Source organism: Corapipo altera, unplaced genomic scaffold (assembly GCF_003945725.1).
Source record: "Corapipo altera isolate COAL_440 unplaced genomic scaffold, ASM394572v1 290, whole genome shotgun sequence".
In the NCBI taxonomy this organism is placed as follows: domain Eukaryota; kingdom Metazoa; phylum Chordata; class Aves; order Passeriformes; family Pipridae; genus Corapipo; species Corapipo altera.
The window spans coordinates 131797-149877 of NW_020885041.1; the positions used below are offsets into that span (position 1 = coordinate 131797).

At 50.5% G+C, this 18081-nt stretch overlaps 1 protein-coding gene across 3 annotated transcripts in view; it reads left to right on the forward strand.

Annotated features, from left to right (window-relative positions):
• The first annotated feature begins 3430 nt into the window (after nt 1-3430).
• DIP2B (disco interacting protein 2 homolog B) overlaps nt 3431-18081 on the forward strand; it is a 54815-nt gene continuing 40164 nt past the window's right edge. For all 3 annotated transcript variants that reach the window (XM_027668507.1, XM_027668508.1, XM_027668509.1), the window contains exon 1: nt 3431-3470. In XM_027668507.1, the coding sequence (XP_027524308.1) occupies nt 3443-3470 (28 nt within the window). In that variant the 5' untranslated portion in view covers nt 3431-3442. The remainder of the gene's footprint in view (nt 3471-18081) is intronic.

Genomic DNA, 18081 nt, shown 5'->3' on the forward strand with positions numbered 1-18081 from the left:
GTGAGAGGGGTTTTTGGGAGCTGAGGCTCTGTCTGCAGAGCAGGGCTCTGTGTGAAGGATTTTTGGGAACTGTGGCTCTGTGTGAGAGGGGTTTTTGGGAGCTGAGGGTCTGTCTGCAGAGCTCTGTGTGTGAGGGGTTTTTGGGGCTGAGGCTCTGGGTGTGAGGGGTTTTTGGGAGCTGAAGGAACACCAGGGATGGTGGCACGCGTGGAAAAAGGAGGATCAGCAAAACGGTGGAAGCCCTGGGACTGAAGGGCAGCCAGATGGGATGGAACCTTACTGGAAGGAAACGTGTTGACTCAAGCAAGTGGGTAGAGCCTCTGTTTTGTTTGGCTGGAGAATTTCCTCTGGAATGGGGGTATTTCTGTGATCTCTCAGAAATTGTGCGTTTGAGTTTGCAGCCCTTGATTGCCAGGCGCCTGTCAGAGGAGGTGAGGGCCTTTTTTTTTTTTAATAGATTAAGCAGCCCAAGCACAGAATTTCAATTACAGAGCCAAGGGAAGTCGTTGTCTGAGCAGGGGCTGGATTGTGCTGAGGGAGCAGAAAGGTTTCGCTTGAGTTTTCTCCCCCCACTCGGAGGGGAACTGTGGGCAAAGCCCAGGAAAGGTTGAAGAAGAGCTTTGCAAACACAAGCAAGTCAGATCTGATCCTCTCGTAGCTGTAACAGGACTTGCAGGTGGTTTTTGTGCATTTATGCAGCATCTCACCCACAAGTCTTGCATTAGGCAAAACCAGCACTGGGAAAGCTTTTATGTTGCTTCCTCAATTTACCTGCAGGACTGACTGAGAGCGGATGGGCCCCAAATCTGCTGAGAAAATCTGTGTCTCTTGTGTGCAGCCAGCACAGGCACAGCTCTGAGAGCTTTGAAATGCCCAAAAAAAAACCCTCTTGGAGGCTGTCACAGGGAGCTGGCTGTGCTCACCCAGGGATCATCCTCCCAGCCTTGGTTGGCTCTGCAAAGATCCTGACAAAGATCCTTCGCTGCAGATGGAACTGTGGGGGTTTTTTAAGCCTTGCAGCCCGGGAAGAAGCGATGCAGACGTGGAGCACACAATGTCTGTGCCACAGGAAAAGGAAATCCAGCAAGAGGAGCAGAGCACCAGATCCCCAGTGGGGGCAAACAGAAGGTCCCCGGGATGATCCCAGGATCTCTGCTCTGCAGATGGCCAGGGCAGGGTGATTCCAGTGATTAATGGTTTGGAGAGAGGGAGTTAAACACAAACACTGGGAAAGGAGTATTTTGGCTCCTGCGAGTGGGAGTTGGGTTTGCTGTTGGTGCAATGACTGAAGCATGTGAGCCAGGGGGAAGAGGAGGAAGGTTTTTGGAGCATCCAGGCTGGAATAATAAAGGGTGAGCAGGAGACTTAAAGAATGTGCATATTTCTGTGTTGTCCCTTTTATGCTTAGGAAATGAGGACCGAGTTTGGGGCTGTTTTTAAAAGCTGCAGCTCTGACCCTTTGCCTTGGGGAGAGGAGGAAATTAGAGGCTTTGAAGAGAGTCCTGCACCTTCTCTGAAGCTCTGCAGGAGTTGGAACCAGTTCCCTCAGCTGGGAGGAGGGGCTCTCTGGTAGCAAGGATTCCCAGTTTGTCCTTTATGACTCCGAGTGCTCCCAGGATGGGGGATATTTGCCGTTCCAGCTGGATCCTGGGGCTGGGGACACTCCCCAGACCCGCCGGCCCATCCGCGCCGGAGCCGCCGCGCTCGGGGTTTGCTGTGGTGGTGTCCTACATAGCTGGTGCTCAGTTTGCTATTTTGGATTCTGGAGCATGAAACATCGAGCAGCAGATGTGATGGGTGGCAGGGGAGCTGCACAGAGGCAGCTGCTGCTCTTCCCCAAACCCTTGGGGCTCCGCAGGGGAGGCGCCCGTGGAGAGCCCCACGAGCTTCTGCTCCGTGGGGTGACGTGGTGGAAAAAAAAGGGTGATGGTTCCTTCCTGAGCCCCTCTCCCCTGATTAGTGTTTGTCCTGGAGTTCTCTGCTCCCTGGATTTATCGTGTTTGTTCAGTGGCAAGTTTTTCAGGAGCCAAAGAGTGAACTCATGGCGAGCGTTCCCGAGGGACGGGCCGGGGAGCCGGAGAGTTCCTGTTTGCATTTCTCTCAAAGACAATGAGCAGATAATTTCTCAGGATGGTTTTGTCTCAGTTAGAAAAAGCATTTCCTGAAAGCTCTCCGTGACTCCCTCACTTGCTTTTTGGGCCTGGATCTGGAGAGATTGAAGCATTCCTCAGTTGGGGCTGACTCAGTCCCAAAATTTGTTGGAGAGCTTGTGAAATCAGGGAAGAGCCACCAGGCCAGGATGTCTCGTTGTATTAATTAGGATGGAAGAGTCTTTACATTTGCACCATGTGTGAGGAAACAGTGATTTACAGCTAAAGGATGCTCCACAGGCAGCAGCATTCCATCTGCTCCACGGATTTTCCCGTTGCACTCCTGATGAAAAGCCTCAGGAGAAGCCTCACACCTGTATTTCCCATCCTGGATCGTGTGCTGGGTTGTTCCTGGCTCGTTCCTCTTGCCTGGTGTTGGGACTGAAGTGCCTGTTGCCATCAGTTTCCATCAGCTCGTGTTCTTTTCAGACTTCAAAGCCGAGGGTTTGGGAAGCACCACTTGGAGTAAACACAGGCAGGATTTTATTTGAGTCACACTGAGCTTATACCAAAGATAGCAGCGTGACAGTAACTTAAACTTCCCTCCCTGTGAGCAAACACCTCGTTTTATTTAGTGGGACTTGGGATGATTAAAAGGAAAACCAGAAAAAGAAAAAAAAAAGCGAAGTTTTATCACATAAACTTTTTCTGATTCTTGTTGACTTGAGAATTGCTGATGCAAATTCTGGGTCTTCTGGCCTCTGAATTCCACAGGGATGGGAGCCCACGGAGCCTACAGGGCATCCATTAATCCATCCTGTGAGCCCAGGATGCCCCTTCCTGCCTGAGTGAGCAGTCAGACAACCTGCTTTTCGCCCAGCTCCGTGTCCTTAGGGAGCAAAAAAAAACCAGGGAGAATTGTATCCCTGCCTGATAAAATTAGGTCTCCTGTAATCTGCCTCGGACCAGCCGGATGGATGGCTGCCTGCCTTGAAAAACAGATGTTTTAATGCAGGAATAATGCACTATTCCATTTGGGATGGCTGGTGGCTGAGTGCACCCCCGAGCGCTCCCAGTTTTGCCTCTGGGCTCAGGACTGATGTCACACACGGGGTCTAAAGTGCAGCAGTGGAAAAAGAATGGTTTGGGATGTTTCTCCTGCCTTTGTCTCTGGAGAAGGATATTGTTCCTGTGTCTTCATCCTAAAGGAGCTGGGAAACGAAACCTTTTACTGGAGATGAGGCATAAACTGCAAAGAGGTGAAGTCAGAGCCTGTGTTCCTGGATTTTAGCTCACTGCACTGGAAAATTTCTTTGGGAATAGCAGCACTGGTGTTCCTCTGCTACAGGTTTATGATGAATTTCTCTGAGAGCAGCACAGGTAACTTTTGGAGGAAGTTCTGTTTCATCCCCTCCAGTTCTGCAGAGAGGAGGGGAAGGGACCTGCCAGAGCTCCCCTTTTCCAGAGGGAAGGGACCTGCCAGAGCTCCCCTTTTCCAGAGGGAAGGGTCCTGCCAGAGCTCCCCTTTTCCAGAGAGAAGGGACCTGCCAGAGCTCCCCTTTTCCAGAGAGGAGGGACCTACCAGAGTCTCCTTTTCCAGAGGGAAGGGACCTACCAGAGCTCCCCTTTTCCAGAGAAGGGACCTGCCAGAGCTCCCCTTTTCCAGAGGGAAGGCACTGCTGTCCCTGCAGTCCCACATCCCTGTGGTTCACAAAGATCCCTGTGTTCCCTTGGGAATCCACCCTCACGTGGCACTTCCCCCTCCTCCTCCCGAGCCACAGGAAGCTCAGGACAAGGATTTTCCTCCTGCTCATTTTCCACATGAGCCATCTCCACCAGGATGGGCTGTGGGTGACTGTCCTTTAACACATCAGCTCTTCATTTTGGGTGCTGATGAACCTGTGACACAGGGAACCATTCCAGCTGGAGGCCCCTTTCCTGGCAGTGCTGTGTTTGCTCCCTGGGATCCATCAGGGTTGACCTGATGTTTTCTTTCCCTGCAATTATGAGCGAACCCTTCTGTGGGAACAGCGATCCCAGAGAGGGGCTGAGCAGCCAAAAGAAACCCCAAGGAGGGGAAGGAGGCCTGGGGAGTTTTGTGCTCCCTTTCTAGTGAGAGGTGAGGGCAGAGCTGATGGTTGTCTGAGGTCACCCTGGGCTGTGGGGTGAGGAAGGGAGGAAGGGAGCGAGGAAGGGAGGAAGGGAATGTTGTCCCTGCTGACATTCCCACTGTCCCTGCTGACATTCCCGCTGTCCCTGCTCACATTCCAGCTCACAGTGTGCGTTGTCACCGGGACCAGGAGCGGGGAGAATTCCTCCCAGGAGCTGGGAGGTGACATGGCAAATTCCAGGCTGTGATTATTCCCCCTGTGCTGGAGAGTCAGGCAGATAAAAGCCCCTGATCCTCTTCGGTGGTTCTGGGAGAGAATGAACAGATCTGCAGCTTGTTAAACTGGGCTGCCTTTTTTTCCTCCCCCCCCTTAATTGAACACAAGCAGGAAATGCCTGTTAAAGGTGCTCCATTGGTGGCACTCAGGAGCTCGTGGTGTGTCCCACGGGGGGGTTGGAGCGAGGTCCTGGTGACTCTGGTTGAGGGACACGGAAAGGGAAAGGGTGTCGTGGGTAAATTCACCCAGTGTGGCATCTCCAGGCTGGAGAAATCCTGTCTGTTCCCTGGTGTGTGTCCTCAAGAGCTGCATCCCGGGTTTCATAACCAAGCCCTTGGCAGCAGGGTTGGCTCAGGCTGCCCTCACCTCTTCCACCTCACTCTTTCCATCTCGGAATGGCAGAGCCGTGAACTTCGGCAAACCAGGGGGGAGGGCACTTGGGGAAAACTTTTAGGAATCTGAGCTTTGTTTCCTTTAAAAAGATACCTAAACTTTCACCTTGTTTCGGGGGCAGTGAAAGAATTTGTAAGTGAGCAAATTATTGAGTGTTTTGAGAGGGTTTTTTAAAGGCTTTTGTGGCAATCCCGGAAAAATACTGAACGTGAGGCTGAAGCTTCTGGTGTTACAAAAAGGGAGATCTCAGAATGGTGTAAATGTTTTTAGAGTCTGAGACCAGTTGTTTATTCTTAGGGCAGAAACTCTTCAAGTGATCCCTTGTGGATTTAAAAAAAAAAAAAAAAGAAGAAACAATTCTTATTGTGAGGGGAACGAAAACCCTCCCTTTCTTACACAGTTTGGGGTTGGAAGTTGCCACAGTGAAAAGGGGGAAGTCTCCTTGTTTTGAGTCCCCAGGCAGGAAGGGGAGATGCACAGGGCTGAGGTGAGGGGCTGGGTCACAAACCAGGGCACAGCAGACCCTGGGACACGTTTTCACTCCCACTGTGACATTTGCAGGCTGGGAATTTGAATGTTCAGGGGGTTTCTCGGTGATGCTGATGGTGAGTTTTGGTTGAACATGATGTAAACCCACTGTTATTAGTGGAATTTCTCCTCTCTGCTTTAAACTTTCAAGCCCTCCTGGAAAATACCCCGAATGTAAAAAGTCCTGCGGCGCAGAAAAAAAAAAAGTCAATTATTGAGTCCCAAATAGGGAGAATTGAGGATGAAGGCGAAGCAAATGAGTCAGATATAAATAATCCCATTATGTCTTGGCTGCAGCCACACCTAGAAACCTTGAGCAAACATTTCTGTTTGGTTATTCCCGTGTTTGATACACTTTGCTTGTTAAGTCCTGTTTTAAAATTGCAGCATGTAAAAAATTGTGCAGGGCCAGTCCCCATCAACATTAAAGGCTCAGGAACATGTTTCAAGTCACTTTGACCAGAAGCACAGAGGCCTGAGCTGGGACACTGTTCATTTGCTCTGATATTTTCCCAAAAATCAGAAAAATCCATAGCCCTGGAGCCGGGTTGTTGCCTTGGAAGGCTCTCAGGGCAATTCTTTTTGCAGTAGGCCTTTAAAAAAAATGTCTGGCTGGAAGAGCAAACAGGAAGATGTAATTACCCTTTGCCTTTTGTGTGTCAAACCCTCGTTCATTGGACAGAGCTTTGGTAAAACACTTTTAGGAGCAACTCCTTGGAGCATGGAGGGTGTAAGGAAAAGCACTTGGATCCAGCAGAGTCCTGCGTGATGTGTTGGGATTAATGTCCTGTGTTTTAGGGGGTAGTTACTCACCTCAGAGTGTGGGATTCAGGGTTGATGAGCTGATTTTTAATACATCTGAACAAAGCCATTTTTCCAGGTGTGACTGGGAATTGGGATCCCTTCCCTGCAGTGATCCCAGTTATCTGTGGGGTGGGAAGGTGGCTTCTGGTGTTGAACCCGATGGGAAGAGCCAAGTGGAAATCCAGGTTCACATCCTGGCAGCTCTCAGGGATGTGTTTGTGGAGCCTCACACTCATCAGTGTTGAGTTTGCAGCAAAGGTGACTCTTTTCCCACCTTCCAGAGATTTAGATGGATTCAAGGAAGCAACAAGGGAGGAGGGCACGGAATAAGGTGGAGGGTGGTGATAACACTTCTCCAGGATGCCAGAACTTGGCCTGTTCTCCCAGGAAAGTAATTCCTTATTCTGTTCTGGTGTGAGACAACAGGACACCTTCCTGGGGATGTTTAAAATGACAGGACACCTTCCTGGGAGCAATGGGATGGTGCGAGCACGGAGATGTCCTACGGCACCACGGGCACACTCCTCTCCCAGGGAGGCACAAGGGTTTGGGCACGAGGATGAAAGGAAAGACTTGGCTGGAGAACCAGGGGGAGGAGTAAATAGTTTTCCATGAGAGTTTGGCTCCGGGTTCTGGAGGATCTGGGAGCTCTCCTTGCCCTGCAAAGCGACGACCTCGGGGTTGTGCCGGTGCAGCCGCTCCGGGGTCTGGGGGGAGAGGAGCTCACAGGAATTCCCAGTGCTGCTGTGGGATCCTTGACACCAAGAGAGGAGCCTGTAAAACAGTCCAAGAAAGGGAGAGGGAGATCTGGGAGATGTCAGAGCTGGTTTTTCTGTGATTCCATCCAGAAGAATTATTGCAGAAGAGCTTCGGGTTCCTGCGGGCGAAGCGTGAGGACGAGTCCCCGGGAGTTGCTGTCACACTGGGATGAGCTCGCAGCTCTTGGATCCTTTCCACCTTTTCAAGGGATTGTTTGAAGCTGTTTTCATGGATCCCTACTTGAAAGGTGGATTTCTGCTCCTTCAGCACATTCTGCCCCAAGCAGTCGCCGACAGATCCGTGTCTTAACTCACTAAACCAGTTAATGGTGGAACTGGGAGCACTGGGAGCACCTTTGCTGTCTCCCTGGGACACTGGGGGGGGGATGGACTGTACTGGCCCTTCCAGGGAGTTCCCTGGCCCAGGGGAAAGAGCTGACCAGGGGTTTCCTGTGCTGCCCTTTCCCTGGGATCCTGCTGGGTGCGAATTCCAGGCGTTATCAGGGGTGGGAGGCACATCTGAAGAGGAAGGAGGCAGCGAGGCCGGGGGCAAAGTGCCAACTGCTGCCAGCCTTTGTCAGGGACTGAGGGAATCCTGTGCCCATTTGGACACTGGTGCAGAACCCTGAGGGAATCCTGTGCCCATTTGGACACTGGTGCAACCCCTGAGGGAATCCTGTGCCCATTTGGACATTTGTGTAGCCCCCAAGGGAATCCTGTGCCCATTTGGACACTGGTGCAGCCCCTGAGGGAATCCTGTGCCCATTTGGACACAGCAGAACCAGGGCTGGAGGGAACAGCTCCCTGGAGTTTCCTGAGGTGCCACAGCCCGTGGGTGTTTTCTCTGGATGCTCCAGGTTGGCTGTCACCGAGGTCAGGGTCGTGTTTGGTGGGAGCATCTCAGCTGGGAGTCCCCCCCGAGGAGTTTATTTATTTTCTTTCTGCATTTCTCTGGCAGTTCTGTGTTGTGCTTCCAGAATCCCAGTGCTAGAGAAGAAACAACCCTGTTGTGCTTCCAGAATCCCAGTGCTAGAGAAGGAACAGTCCTGTTGTGCAGGGGAGACTGGAGGGAAGTGGTTGTTTGATTTCCCCATCATCATAATTTCTCTTGAGGGGCTGTTACGTAGCGTGGCACGAACTTCACTTCCATGGAACATCTGGAGTCAGCAGAGAAGTCCTGGAGAACAAACTGGAGGGCAGGGATCCAACCCAGAGATCCACAGCCCTCCTTTCTCAGAGGTTTTGCTTAATTGCAAGTTTTCTGTTTGGCCGTTAATCCTTTGCTTTCTCTTTCTTGGCAGAGTGTCTTGTCTTTAAATTACTGCTGTCAACACGTCCTTGGGCCCTTCCTGCCCCTCCAGCCCCCCCCAAACTGTGCAGTGCTGCTCTGGTTGGCTGGGAGAGGCCTCGAGGTTTGCAGCTGAAAGCAAAGCCTGCTGTGAACATCATATTTTATCCAGCAGAGATGAGCATCTCCCTGGTAATATTCCATTGACACCCCTGGTTCTCCAAACAGTGGATGTTTGATATCCAGTGATTATGGCTCCATTAGGCACAGGAACAGATGGTTCCTGCCCAAGCACTTTTCATGTTGTCATTTCCAGGCAGGAATTAGAAGGGGAGGTGGAATTCTCCTCTCTTCCGTGGGGAGGCTGTGGTGGAGGAGGAAGGAAATACCTGGAATCACAGAGCCATGGGATGGTTTGGGTTGGAGGGGACCTTAAGGCTCATCCAGCACCATGGATTCCACCCTGCCCTTCCCAGCAGGGATGCTGTGGGACTGGGATCCCCACAAGTGACTCAGACACAAAGTTAATTTAACATTTCACACCCTCTGCGAGTCTTACTTTGCTTTTTTCAGGTGATGCTTTTGTTGAGTTTGGCCTCATTTATTTTTTTTTCTTAGGTTTGGGTGTTGTTGTTTTTTTTTTTTCTGGAAATTTTAGAGTTGCCCATGCCTGGAGAGAATTTAGCTGCCAGGATCTTTTCCAGTGAGTTCAAAGTCTTGGGTGTCTGTTTGCCATGAGTGAGTTGAAGGGCTGACGTGTCTTTTTGCATAGTAATAAAACCAGGCTAATTCTGGAGAATTAAGTGCTAATGGGAAATAAAGCAATAAAGATTAGTTTGTTGTTGAAAGTAATTCTGCTTCCACCTTGGAGGGACCTTGGTTAGTGCTGAGAGAAACTGCACAGTCACCTCTGCTTGAAATGTAGCACGGAGTGAAAAATTAAAATATGATCTCACTCTCATTAAAATTAGGTAATTGATGTCATCATTCAATTACAAGGTTTTTTAGGAGCTTTTGACAAGTCTTTCCAGGTTGTTATTAAGACCTGACCAAGGATCCTTAAACTGGAGGGGAATGGGGACAGTTCTCTGTGAGGTAACAGGGAGGTAAAGGAGCATCCCAGGAAAATCCCCAGCTGGGAAAGCCAACCCTGAACTCCTGAAGGCAGAACCACCAGTGTCCTCCTCCTTTTTGGAGATTCCAGCTCTTTTCATCCCTTGCTCTGGGCTACAGAGAGCTGGAGAGGCAAAGGAGAACTGGGGGGGGGGGTTTGTGCTGGCTTCATCATTTTCAGGGCATGAATATTTAATTCAGGCTCCTTAAAGCTTTTAGCAGATTTGCCAGGCTGCTTCCTGGGCTGGTGGATGTGAGGACAACTGGAGAGAGCCTTTGGATTTGCTCACAGGGTGGAAATGGGGTTTATTTGTTTGGATTTGTGGCTGAAGCACTTTTAAGAGGCTCGTCCTGTTCCTGTGAGTGACTTTGCCATAAAGTTCACCAGCAAACAGAACCAGCAGTTTCTCCTTTTCCCCAGTGCAGCCAAACCACTGCTGGCTTTGGGTGACAGTGTCCAGCTTTCCCTTGGGAAGAGCAGAAATCTGCTTGTTCTCTGACGTGGTTAGAAATGTGTATAAATGATATTCCTGTCGTTTTTAACCCATCTTCACAATAAATTTGGCCTTGCAGAGGTTGCACCTCGTGAGTGCAAATACACCCTGGAGTTTTTACTGGGCATAAAGTTCCTTCTTCTCCAGATTCCAGACACTTTATTCAGGTGAAGGGCTCAGGCTGTGGGGGTAAATCTGGTGGCCTTTCAGTGCAGGAGCTGGTTTGGCCTGACAAACATTTGGGAACCAGTTTAGAGATTGATTGGGGGGTTTTTTCCCTCTGTGCAGCCACCAGTTTTATTTACCAGGGAAGGTTTCTTTCCAGCTGACCAGTGTTTGTTCAAAAGAATTTGTTTACAGCTGTGCCTTCTGATACTTTTCAGTGCTGAATTTACCCACGGGGAGTTTTTCATCTACCTGCTGCTCAAAGCCCTTTCCAGGGAAACATGTTTGTTTTTTCTTGCCTTTTTTTTGTTGCAAATAAACCCCCAATGAGTTTATTTTCGCTCCATCCGAGGTCTGTGGCCTTGGGGGGTGCAGAGACATCGACACCAAACAGAACAATCTGCTGGGTGATTTGGGTGCTCTGAGGTGTTTGCTCACCCAGAGAGCAGTGTTTGCTCACTGCCAGGTGTAAACCAGGAGTAAACCAGGTGTAAACCACCTTTCCTTCCCCTGATCCTCCTCTGCCTGCTGTGTGGAGTTGGAGGTGACTGGTGGAGGTCACAACTGCCTGATGTGTTGTGTTGGGCCAGCCCCTGGAGTGGGGACAGTGCTGCTGGAAAGGGGCCAGTTTGTCCTTCTGCCAGGGAGATTCTTGGCTTCCCACCTGTCTTGTGGTGGCAGCTTTGCTTTTCCAGGAGGGAGTCACTTTGGTGTGTCCATCAGGCCATGGCCTTGTGCAGAGGGTGCCCACTGCAGTGAAATTCCCTTCCCCTCCCCATCCCCAGGGGAGCACCAGCAGATTTTGGAGCAGTTTGGGACCCTGGAGCAGCTCCTCAGGTAGGGAAGGGCTGGGGAGGAATCCAGGGATGTTCCTCAGCCTCTCTGGAGATGTTGGAGTTACTGTGTGAACAACTGTCCAGAGCTTTGTGTCCTCCTCTGCTTTGTGGGGTTTTGGGAGCCCCTGTCCCCTGAGCATCCCAAGAAGGGGGTTTCAGAGTCATTTGTTGTGCTCACTCCCCCGTCACCTTCTGCTTTCTTTGTCACTGGGGAAGAATGAACAAGGTAGAAGCTTGTCCTGTGGAGCTGGGTGAGAAAATGTGACCTCAGAACCAGCTCTTTAACAGGGTTGCAGTGGCACATTTTGTAATAATTCACACGGGATCCCACGGGGAAAAGCCCTCAGAGATCATCAAGTCCAACCTGTGCCCCATCCCCACCTTGTCCCCATCCTTGGACACCTCCAGGGTTGGGGACTCCAAACCTCCCAGGGCAGCCCCTTCCAGTGCAAGAACATTGCATTGTAAATAATTCCTGTCTTAATTTGTTGTTGAAGACCGAAGTTTTCAAACTAAGTCACATCTGTAACTGCACAACCTTTTTTTTTCTTTTTATGAGCTCCTTTGTTGGTTTTGTTTGTGTTCTTTTTCTCCCTGTCAAGTTGCTGACTCTGTGCTCTTAAATAATCCCGCTGATTTCTCCACACTTCCTTCCCCCTGCGAGTGAGACATGTGAGAATTCAGTTTATTTGAATTGGAAGAGGAGACTCTGCACCCTGAGAGAGGCCACGGGAGGAAAAATCCTCTGTCAGGAGCTGCCGTGGGTTTGGAAATGGCTGCTGAAATGAGGCTTTTCTTACTTTGAAGCCTGGTTTTTTTAGCTTTGAAGTCCACTGGTGTCAGTGTAGGAGGGATATTTGTCTTCCCAGCTGTGTGAAAACACGTTGTGGCAGCAGTGATGTTCTGACAGGAGGCAAGAAAACTCCGTGTGTGAGGATGTTGCCGTTTGGAATGTCAGAAATATCGGTGTGACAATAAACTGATTTACTTCTCCTCACGGCCACAGCAGGATTTCCCTGCTTTAAAGGGCCACTCTGTGTCAAAAAGGGAATGCCATTCCCTTCAAAGAGCTACGAATGTGCTTTATTAATTAGGGAAGAGGGTGTGTTTTCCCAGGAAGGAGTTCGGTGACTCCGGGGTGGGTTCGCGCGGCCGGATCGTTGGAGCTCGGGGGGTTCTCCCGAGTTTTGCTCCTTATTTTGATCTTCCACTCAGCTTCAGTGGCTTTCACAGGAGAAGGATCTGCCACCTCCTGCTCTCCAGCCTGCTACAAAGCTCTGCTGGAGGAGGAATTGGCTCTGCCCTGAGAGCCCTTGGACGGGAGTCGCTCCTCGCGTGATCCGTCTCGTCCGGAGCACCGGAGCCGACGGGATAATAATGGGCTTCCTTGGGCCTGCTGGGGCCCTGCCAGGAGGGTTTCCTTGGCACTGACATTCCTCAGGGAGCCCTGGATGGGATGTCAACACGACTGAAAGCTTCACACAGCCCGTCCTGAGTGCAGAGCCCAGAATGTGCTGCTCCTGCCAGGCCGTGCAGGGCGTTTTTCTCCTACTCCTTCTGTTTAAATCTTCTTTCCCAGGCCTGAGTGGGCTCCTCATTCCAGGCCGTGCAGGGCCCCAGGCTGCTCTTATTCCCAGGAATACGGCTCTGGCTTGGGATAGGGGAGGTGCAGAGCAGGGTTTAGGGGTGTTGAAGGAGGTGCTTTGGTTCCCACTGGTCAGGATTGAAGGGAAGGACTGGGAAAGCCAAGCCCGACTCCGGGAGCTGCCTCTGCCAGGAACACCTCGGGAATTCGGTGGGAGTTCCCGCCAGCCAAATTACGGGTGTCACACACTAATTGGAGGCAGGTAAAAGTTTAATAATTGTATTGCTTTGCCTTTAAGTAGTGGGATCCTGCTCTGGTGACTAATCCTGTTTAATAGTGACTGTCCTCGAGTGAGCACTTGGGAGAGAGCTCTGCAGTGACTGGGGGTTGTGCTTCAGATTCCAGTGCTTTGGGAAAAACAACATCTTTTGCTCTCTTGAGCAGCCACCACTTTTCTGCTGCTCTTTCTGTGGAATGGGAGTGACATCCTTATGGATCCACACTTGGTACTGTCCCTGTGGGAAGGCCAGGGCGGGAGGATGGAGGACCCACATCTGACCTCCTGATTTTTGAAAAATTCCTTCTTGCAATTGATTTTTTTTTTTTTTGGTGTTGGTTGACTGGTTGGTTCTGGTTTTTTTGAGTTGGGTTTTGTTTGAGGAGGGATCTCCTAAGTGCCAGTGCTTTCATCAAGATCCCTCTCTTTGCTTCATCGTGCACAGTCATCGACCTCATCGCCCTGGTGACTTGGAATAGCATTTTCCCATCTGGAAATGCATCATTACTCTGCAGGGTGAGGTGGTGCCAACTGGGTTAGTGCTCTGGAAGGCTGTGTTTAAGGGCAGGTCAGAGTTGCTGAACACTGTGTTTGATCACCAGATAGGGCAATAATTGCTCTTCCCTTCTTTCTCCTCCCCTCCTTGCGTCTTGTTCAAGGATTTAGGATTTCATGAAGCGAAGTAACTTCGGGTCTGGTTGGGCTGAGCCAGGCTGGGCACCCCAAACTGCCTCTTGGGATGGTTGGAGAAGGTTTGGAGGAGAGTTCCCAGCAAGGAGTGCCTGTGGCACTTGCCTTATGCTAAAAACTGAAGCCAAGAGAATGATTAAATGTTGGCACCCGAGAGCCGTGAAAAGGTGGGCGACAGGAACTGTGTGTGGGATTAAAAGCCACAGTGACTTCCATTTTAGTCTCTTTGGGTTGCCTGCGTGGTTTTTGGCTTTATTTTTATTCCTGGGCTAAAACCAGGCTTGATTTGGAAAATCATCTGTCCACACTGCCCCGTGGAGAAAGTGCAAAGTGCCAGGACGGGCGAGTGTTGGTGGGAAAGCTCTTGTAGGGCTGGACAGGCAGCTCCTGGCAGAGGGTTTTATCAGCACTCCCAGCTCGGATCAGTCCCTCTGGACCTGCAGGGAGGTGATGCTGTACCTGAATCAGGTGCTGAGTCACGGGGCTGTCACAGAGTTCAGTCATTTCCTGGGGAACTCGGATTTTCCGTGTGGTGGGAGAAGGGTTTGTGCCGGGGGTTGAGTCCCTGGGAGTTCCTGTCTGTGAGCAGGAGGTTTAGTCAGCAAAGGGAATCAGGAGTCCTGTGAGCAGGAGGTTTAGTCAGCAAAGGGAATTAGTCAGGGCACAATCACCTCAGTGGGTTTTTTTCTTGCTCTGTTATCTTGCTTTACTCAGCCCATGAGTGCAGCTGGTTCTTGGGAACAGTGTTTGACACCATCTGTGTGTCCTCTGCAAACAGTTCTGGGGTGACAAACTGTGCAGCCTCTGAACTCACACACTTCTCCTTGGCTGCTGATTAAAAATAGATGAAAACATCTCTCCTGAACACGTTTTGTGAAGTCCTGTTCGTGACAAAGCCTTGGGTTTGTGCCCTTTGTAGCACCCAGGAGGGAAAATGCATTTCCCCCCCCTCTCATGACAAAGATTTTTAGATTTAAAAGATTTTTAGGGGTTTTTTTTCCCCAGGATGGGGGTTGCATGCAAGATTTATTATTTGTGTGTGTGGGATTCAGCTGTTTATGTGCATGTGCTGCACGTAAGTTTTATGGCTAACATGTAAAATTTATGTGGCTGCACTTTGCAGTAGAATTACCTCCCATAAAGTTGTCGGGTGATGGGATTTTTTTCCTGGTTGGAGGAGGCAGTTGAGCAGAGCTTGCATTTCAGGGCTAGTGATGGTTTTGAAGGGTTTGTCTCTGAGAGTTTTGGGAGCCCTTTTTCAAAAACATTTTACCTTTTGCAAAGGAAGAGAGAAGAACAAGACAGAAACTTCTCTGCTGCAGAGTTGGGTGACGTGGATGCAGGGTGAGAAAATGTGACCTCGGAACCAACTTTTTAACAAGGAGCTGGTGGCACCTCCTCGAAAACTGGTCACCCCCAGCTCAGGGGGGAGGCCAGAGAGCCCTGTCCTGAGCTCACCCACTTGGGTGATGCATCACATATGGCCTGGAAGATTATTGCTGGAAATACCCGGCCCAGACGGGTGACTCGAGGACAGAGGATCTGCCGCCGCTGCCAGATAAAGACATTTCTTCAGGGGAGCTTCCAGGAGTTGGATTGATTGCTTCCAGTCAAAACAAGGCAGAAAAATTGTCAAGGTTTGAGGCAAGTGAGTTGACCCCGGGGTGAAGAGCACCTTGTGACCCGAAACGACCCAGAAACCTCGTCTTGGGTCGCGTTCTTCGGGAAATAATAAACGTCGGGATTTAAACCAGTTTTTAATCTGGTGAAACAAACGCTCCTAAGCCTCCAGAAAAAGGGTTTTGGGAAGTGGAGAACAGAGTCCTCACAGTGCTGGGGCCAAGCCCACTTGTTCTGTGTGTGTGAGTTAATCTGGAGCTGATCTGTCTGTGAAACTTTTAGCACCGAAACTGTGGCAGTTTAGTGCCGGTGCCCAACAAACGCAGCTTTGTGAGCAGGGCTGGGTTCTCAGTGCCCTATTCATGCTCCTGATGGGAACAGAATGGTGCTGTTAAAGGGGAACTGCAGAGCCAAACCCGTGCTCGTTGATTTGCTGACGTTTGGGGCTTTTTTTTGGTGACAGATAGAGTTGAGAAAGGCATTTATTTCTTTCAAGAAGTCACACTTTTTCTGGAAGGCTGTTGGTATTATCTCCGAGAAGGAAACCTGATATACAGCTTCACCCAAAGGAAGGAGGAGGAATCTTTGAAGATGCATCATCCTTCTGGCCTCAAACAGAACGAGGCAATTGTCTAAACTTGTCTCAAACGTGGTTTTTGTGCCGCAGTTGTAGCCAAAGAGTGGTAGGAGTGTAAGGCCATTCCACAGGTACAGCCTGTTTGAACACACAGCCTTAGGAAAAAAAGGTTTAAATGTTGTGTTTTGGGCTGCTGGAGCCTGGGATTGAGATGTCCCAGCTTTAACCCTTGGAGAGAGAGGGAAGGATGTCCAGAAGGTACCAGTCCTCCAGGAAAATCACAGAATCCCAGACTGGTTTGGGTGGGAAGGGAACTTAAAGCTCATCCAGTCCCACCCCCTACCATGGGCAGGGACACCTTCCACCAGCCCATGTTGCTCCAACCTGGCCTTGGGCACTTCCAGGGATCCAGAAGCAGCCACAGCTTCTCTGGGCAACCTGTGCCAGGGCCTCCCCACCCTCCCAGGGAGGGATTTCTTCTGTAAGAAAGAAAAGCAGCTGTAAATACACAAATGTGTGACAACAGCATTGCTTACTGAGTGCTGGGCAGGTGGGTTTGTGCCCATTTTCTGCCCAGGCCTCAAGTGCACTCAGTCCTCACGTGGGGTTTCTCAGAGGTGCCTCCTGCCACTCCAGACACGCTTGAAACACGTTTTATCTGCAGCAAAAGAATGTTTTGGGCTTCCAGCAGCACTTCTGGGTTTCCCTGTCTCCTGGTCAGGGCCAGGTAATGACTGGATAATCCAAACTCAAGCCCTGCAGACCCAGGCCGTGTGTTCTGTTCTTTCAGAGCAGGTCCAAGGTGATAAAACCACCCAAGGGGAGACGTTGCCTGTCCCGTGCCTGGAGATCAGTGAGGGAACAGGCAAGAAAGGCAAAGTCATCAGGTCATTTCTAGGGTTGAGACGTGAAAAGCAGCTGTGGCAGTGCTCAGAAATAATGTCATTAGTTTTGTTATAACCTCATTATGGCACTTGCCCTCAGCAGAGTGGCTTGGCTCTGTTTTGGGGCTGGTGGAAGTACCAGAAGCGCTGCCACCATTCCCACAAAGTGCTGGAAAACATCAACAGATTTTTTTTTTTTATTATTTTTTTTTCCTCCTTTAAGAGCACACAAACATTTTTTAAAACTGCACACAAACTGCTCTCAGATTGGAACCCTTCCCTTGCTCCAGCCCAGTGCTTTGTTGGGGAGATGCTGTTGCTCTACGTGATCATTTTCCTTAATTTCTCCACTGTGGTAATTATGGTTTTGTTAGACAGTAAATGATTCAGTGCTCTCGTTCCATGGGGGAAGGGGGAGCAGGGATGTTGAAAGAGGAGCATTGTCTGAGCACAGCAGGATTAGCTGGTGTTACCACCTTGCACTGATTGAGCACCACTGGTGAGCAAAGATCATCAGCGCTAATTGCCAAAAAGCCGCCCTGGCGTCACCGGGCGCTGAGTGAGGCTCCCCGGGATCCGGAGGATCCAGAGGCTCTGGAGGCTCCAGGCTCCTCTGCTGCAGGATTTGAATACAGGTGGAACATCCAGGCTGCCCTGGTGTCCCTTCCCTTGGCTCCCCTGGGCTCTGCCACTGCGAGGTCGATCCTTTCTCTGCCGCTCCCGGGGATCGGAAACGTCCTGGTTGGGTTTGAGGATCAGTTCTGGATTTTCCCTCGGGAAATTGGGAGAGTCAGATAAAAATATTTACCTCAGGATCCATTATTTTTTGCATTTTTCCAGGGAATTCTGTCTCTCAGGTGTGCACTTGTGTAATCCCAAACAAGCAGGGCCTGGTGGGTTCCGTCACGGAGTCGGGATTATTGTCCGGGCATTCCACGGGAGGAAAATCCCTGTTCCTTGGTTGTGTCTGCAAAACACAGATGTTGATTTCTGTTCTGAATCCACAGAAGGGCATCTCAGGCGTGTTTGCAAGACCTGCTGTGTCGTGCAGAGTAGGATTTCTTTAGGTTCTTCTTTTAAAGCTGTCGGAGGAGCAGGAGAAGGTTTCTCACGTGTTGGGATGAGTGGTGAGGGTGGGAGTAGGTAGAGCTTTGCTTTGGGTGGGAGGGGAAAAACTCTGAGTTTGGGTAATGCAGTGAGGGAAATGGTTGTGTGTGGAGCTGCTGAACTGGACTGTCCAGCGTGGTTTGACAGGCTGAGAGAGCTGGGCAAGAGAAGGTTGTGTGGAGACCTCACAGCCCCTTCCAGGCTCTGAAGGGGCTACAGGGAAGTTGGAGAGGGACTGGAGTGGCAGGATGAGGGCAAATGGGTTCAAACTGTCAGAGATAAGGTTTAGATTGGATATTGGGAAGAAATTCCTCCCTGTGAGGATGGAGAGGCCCTGGCACAGGTTTCCCAGAGAAGCTGTCCCTGGATCCCTGGAAGTGTCCCAGGCCAGGTTGGAGCAACCTGGGCTGGTGGAAGATGTCCCTGCCCATGGCAGGGGGTGGGAATGAGATGATTTTGAAGGTCCTTTCCAACCCCAATGATTC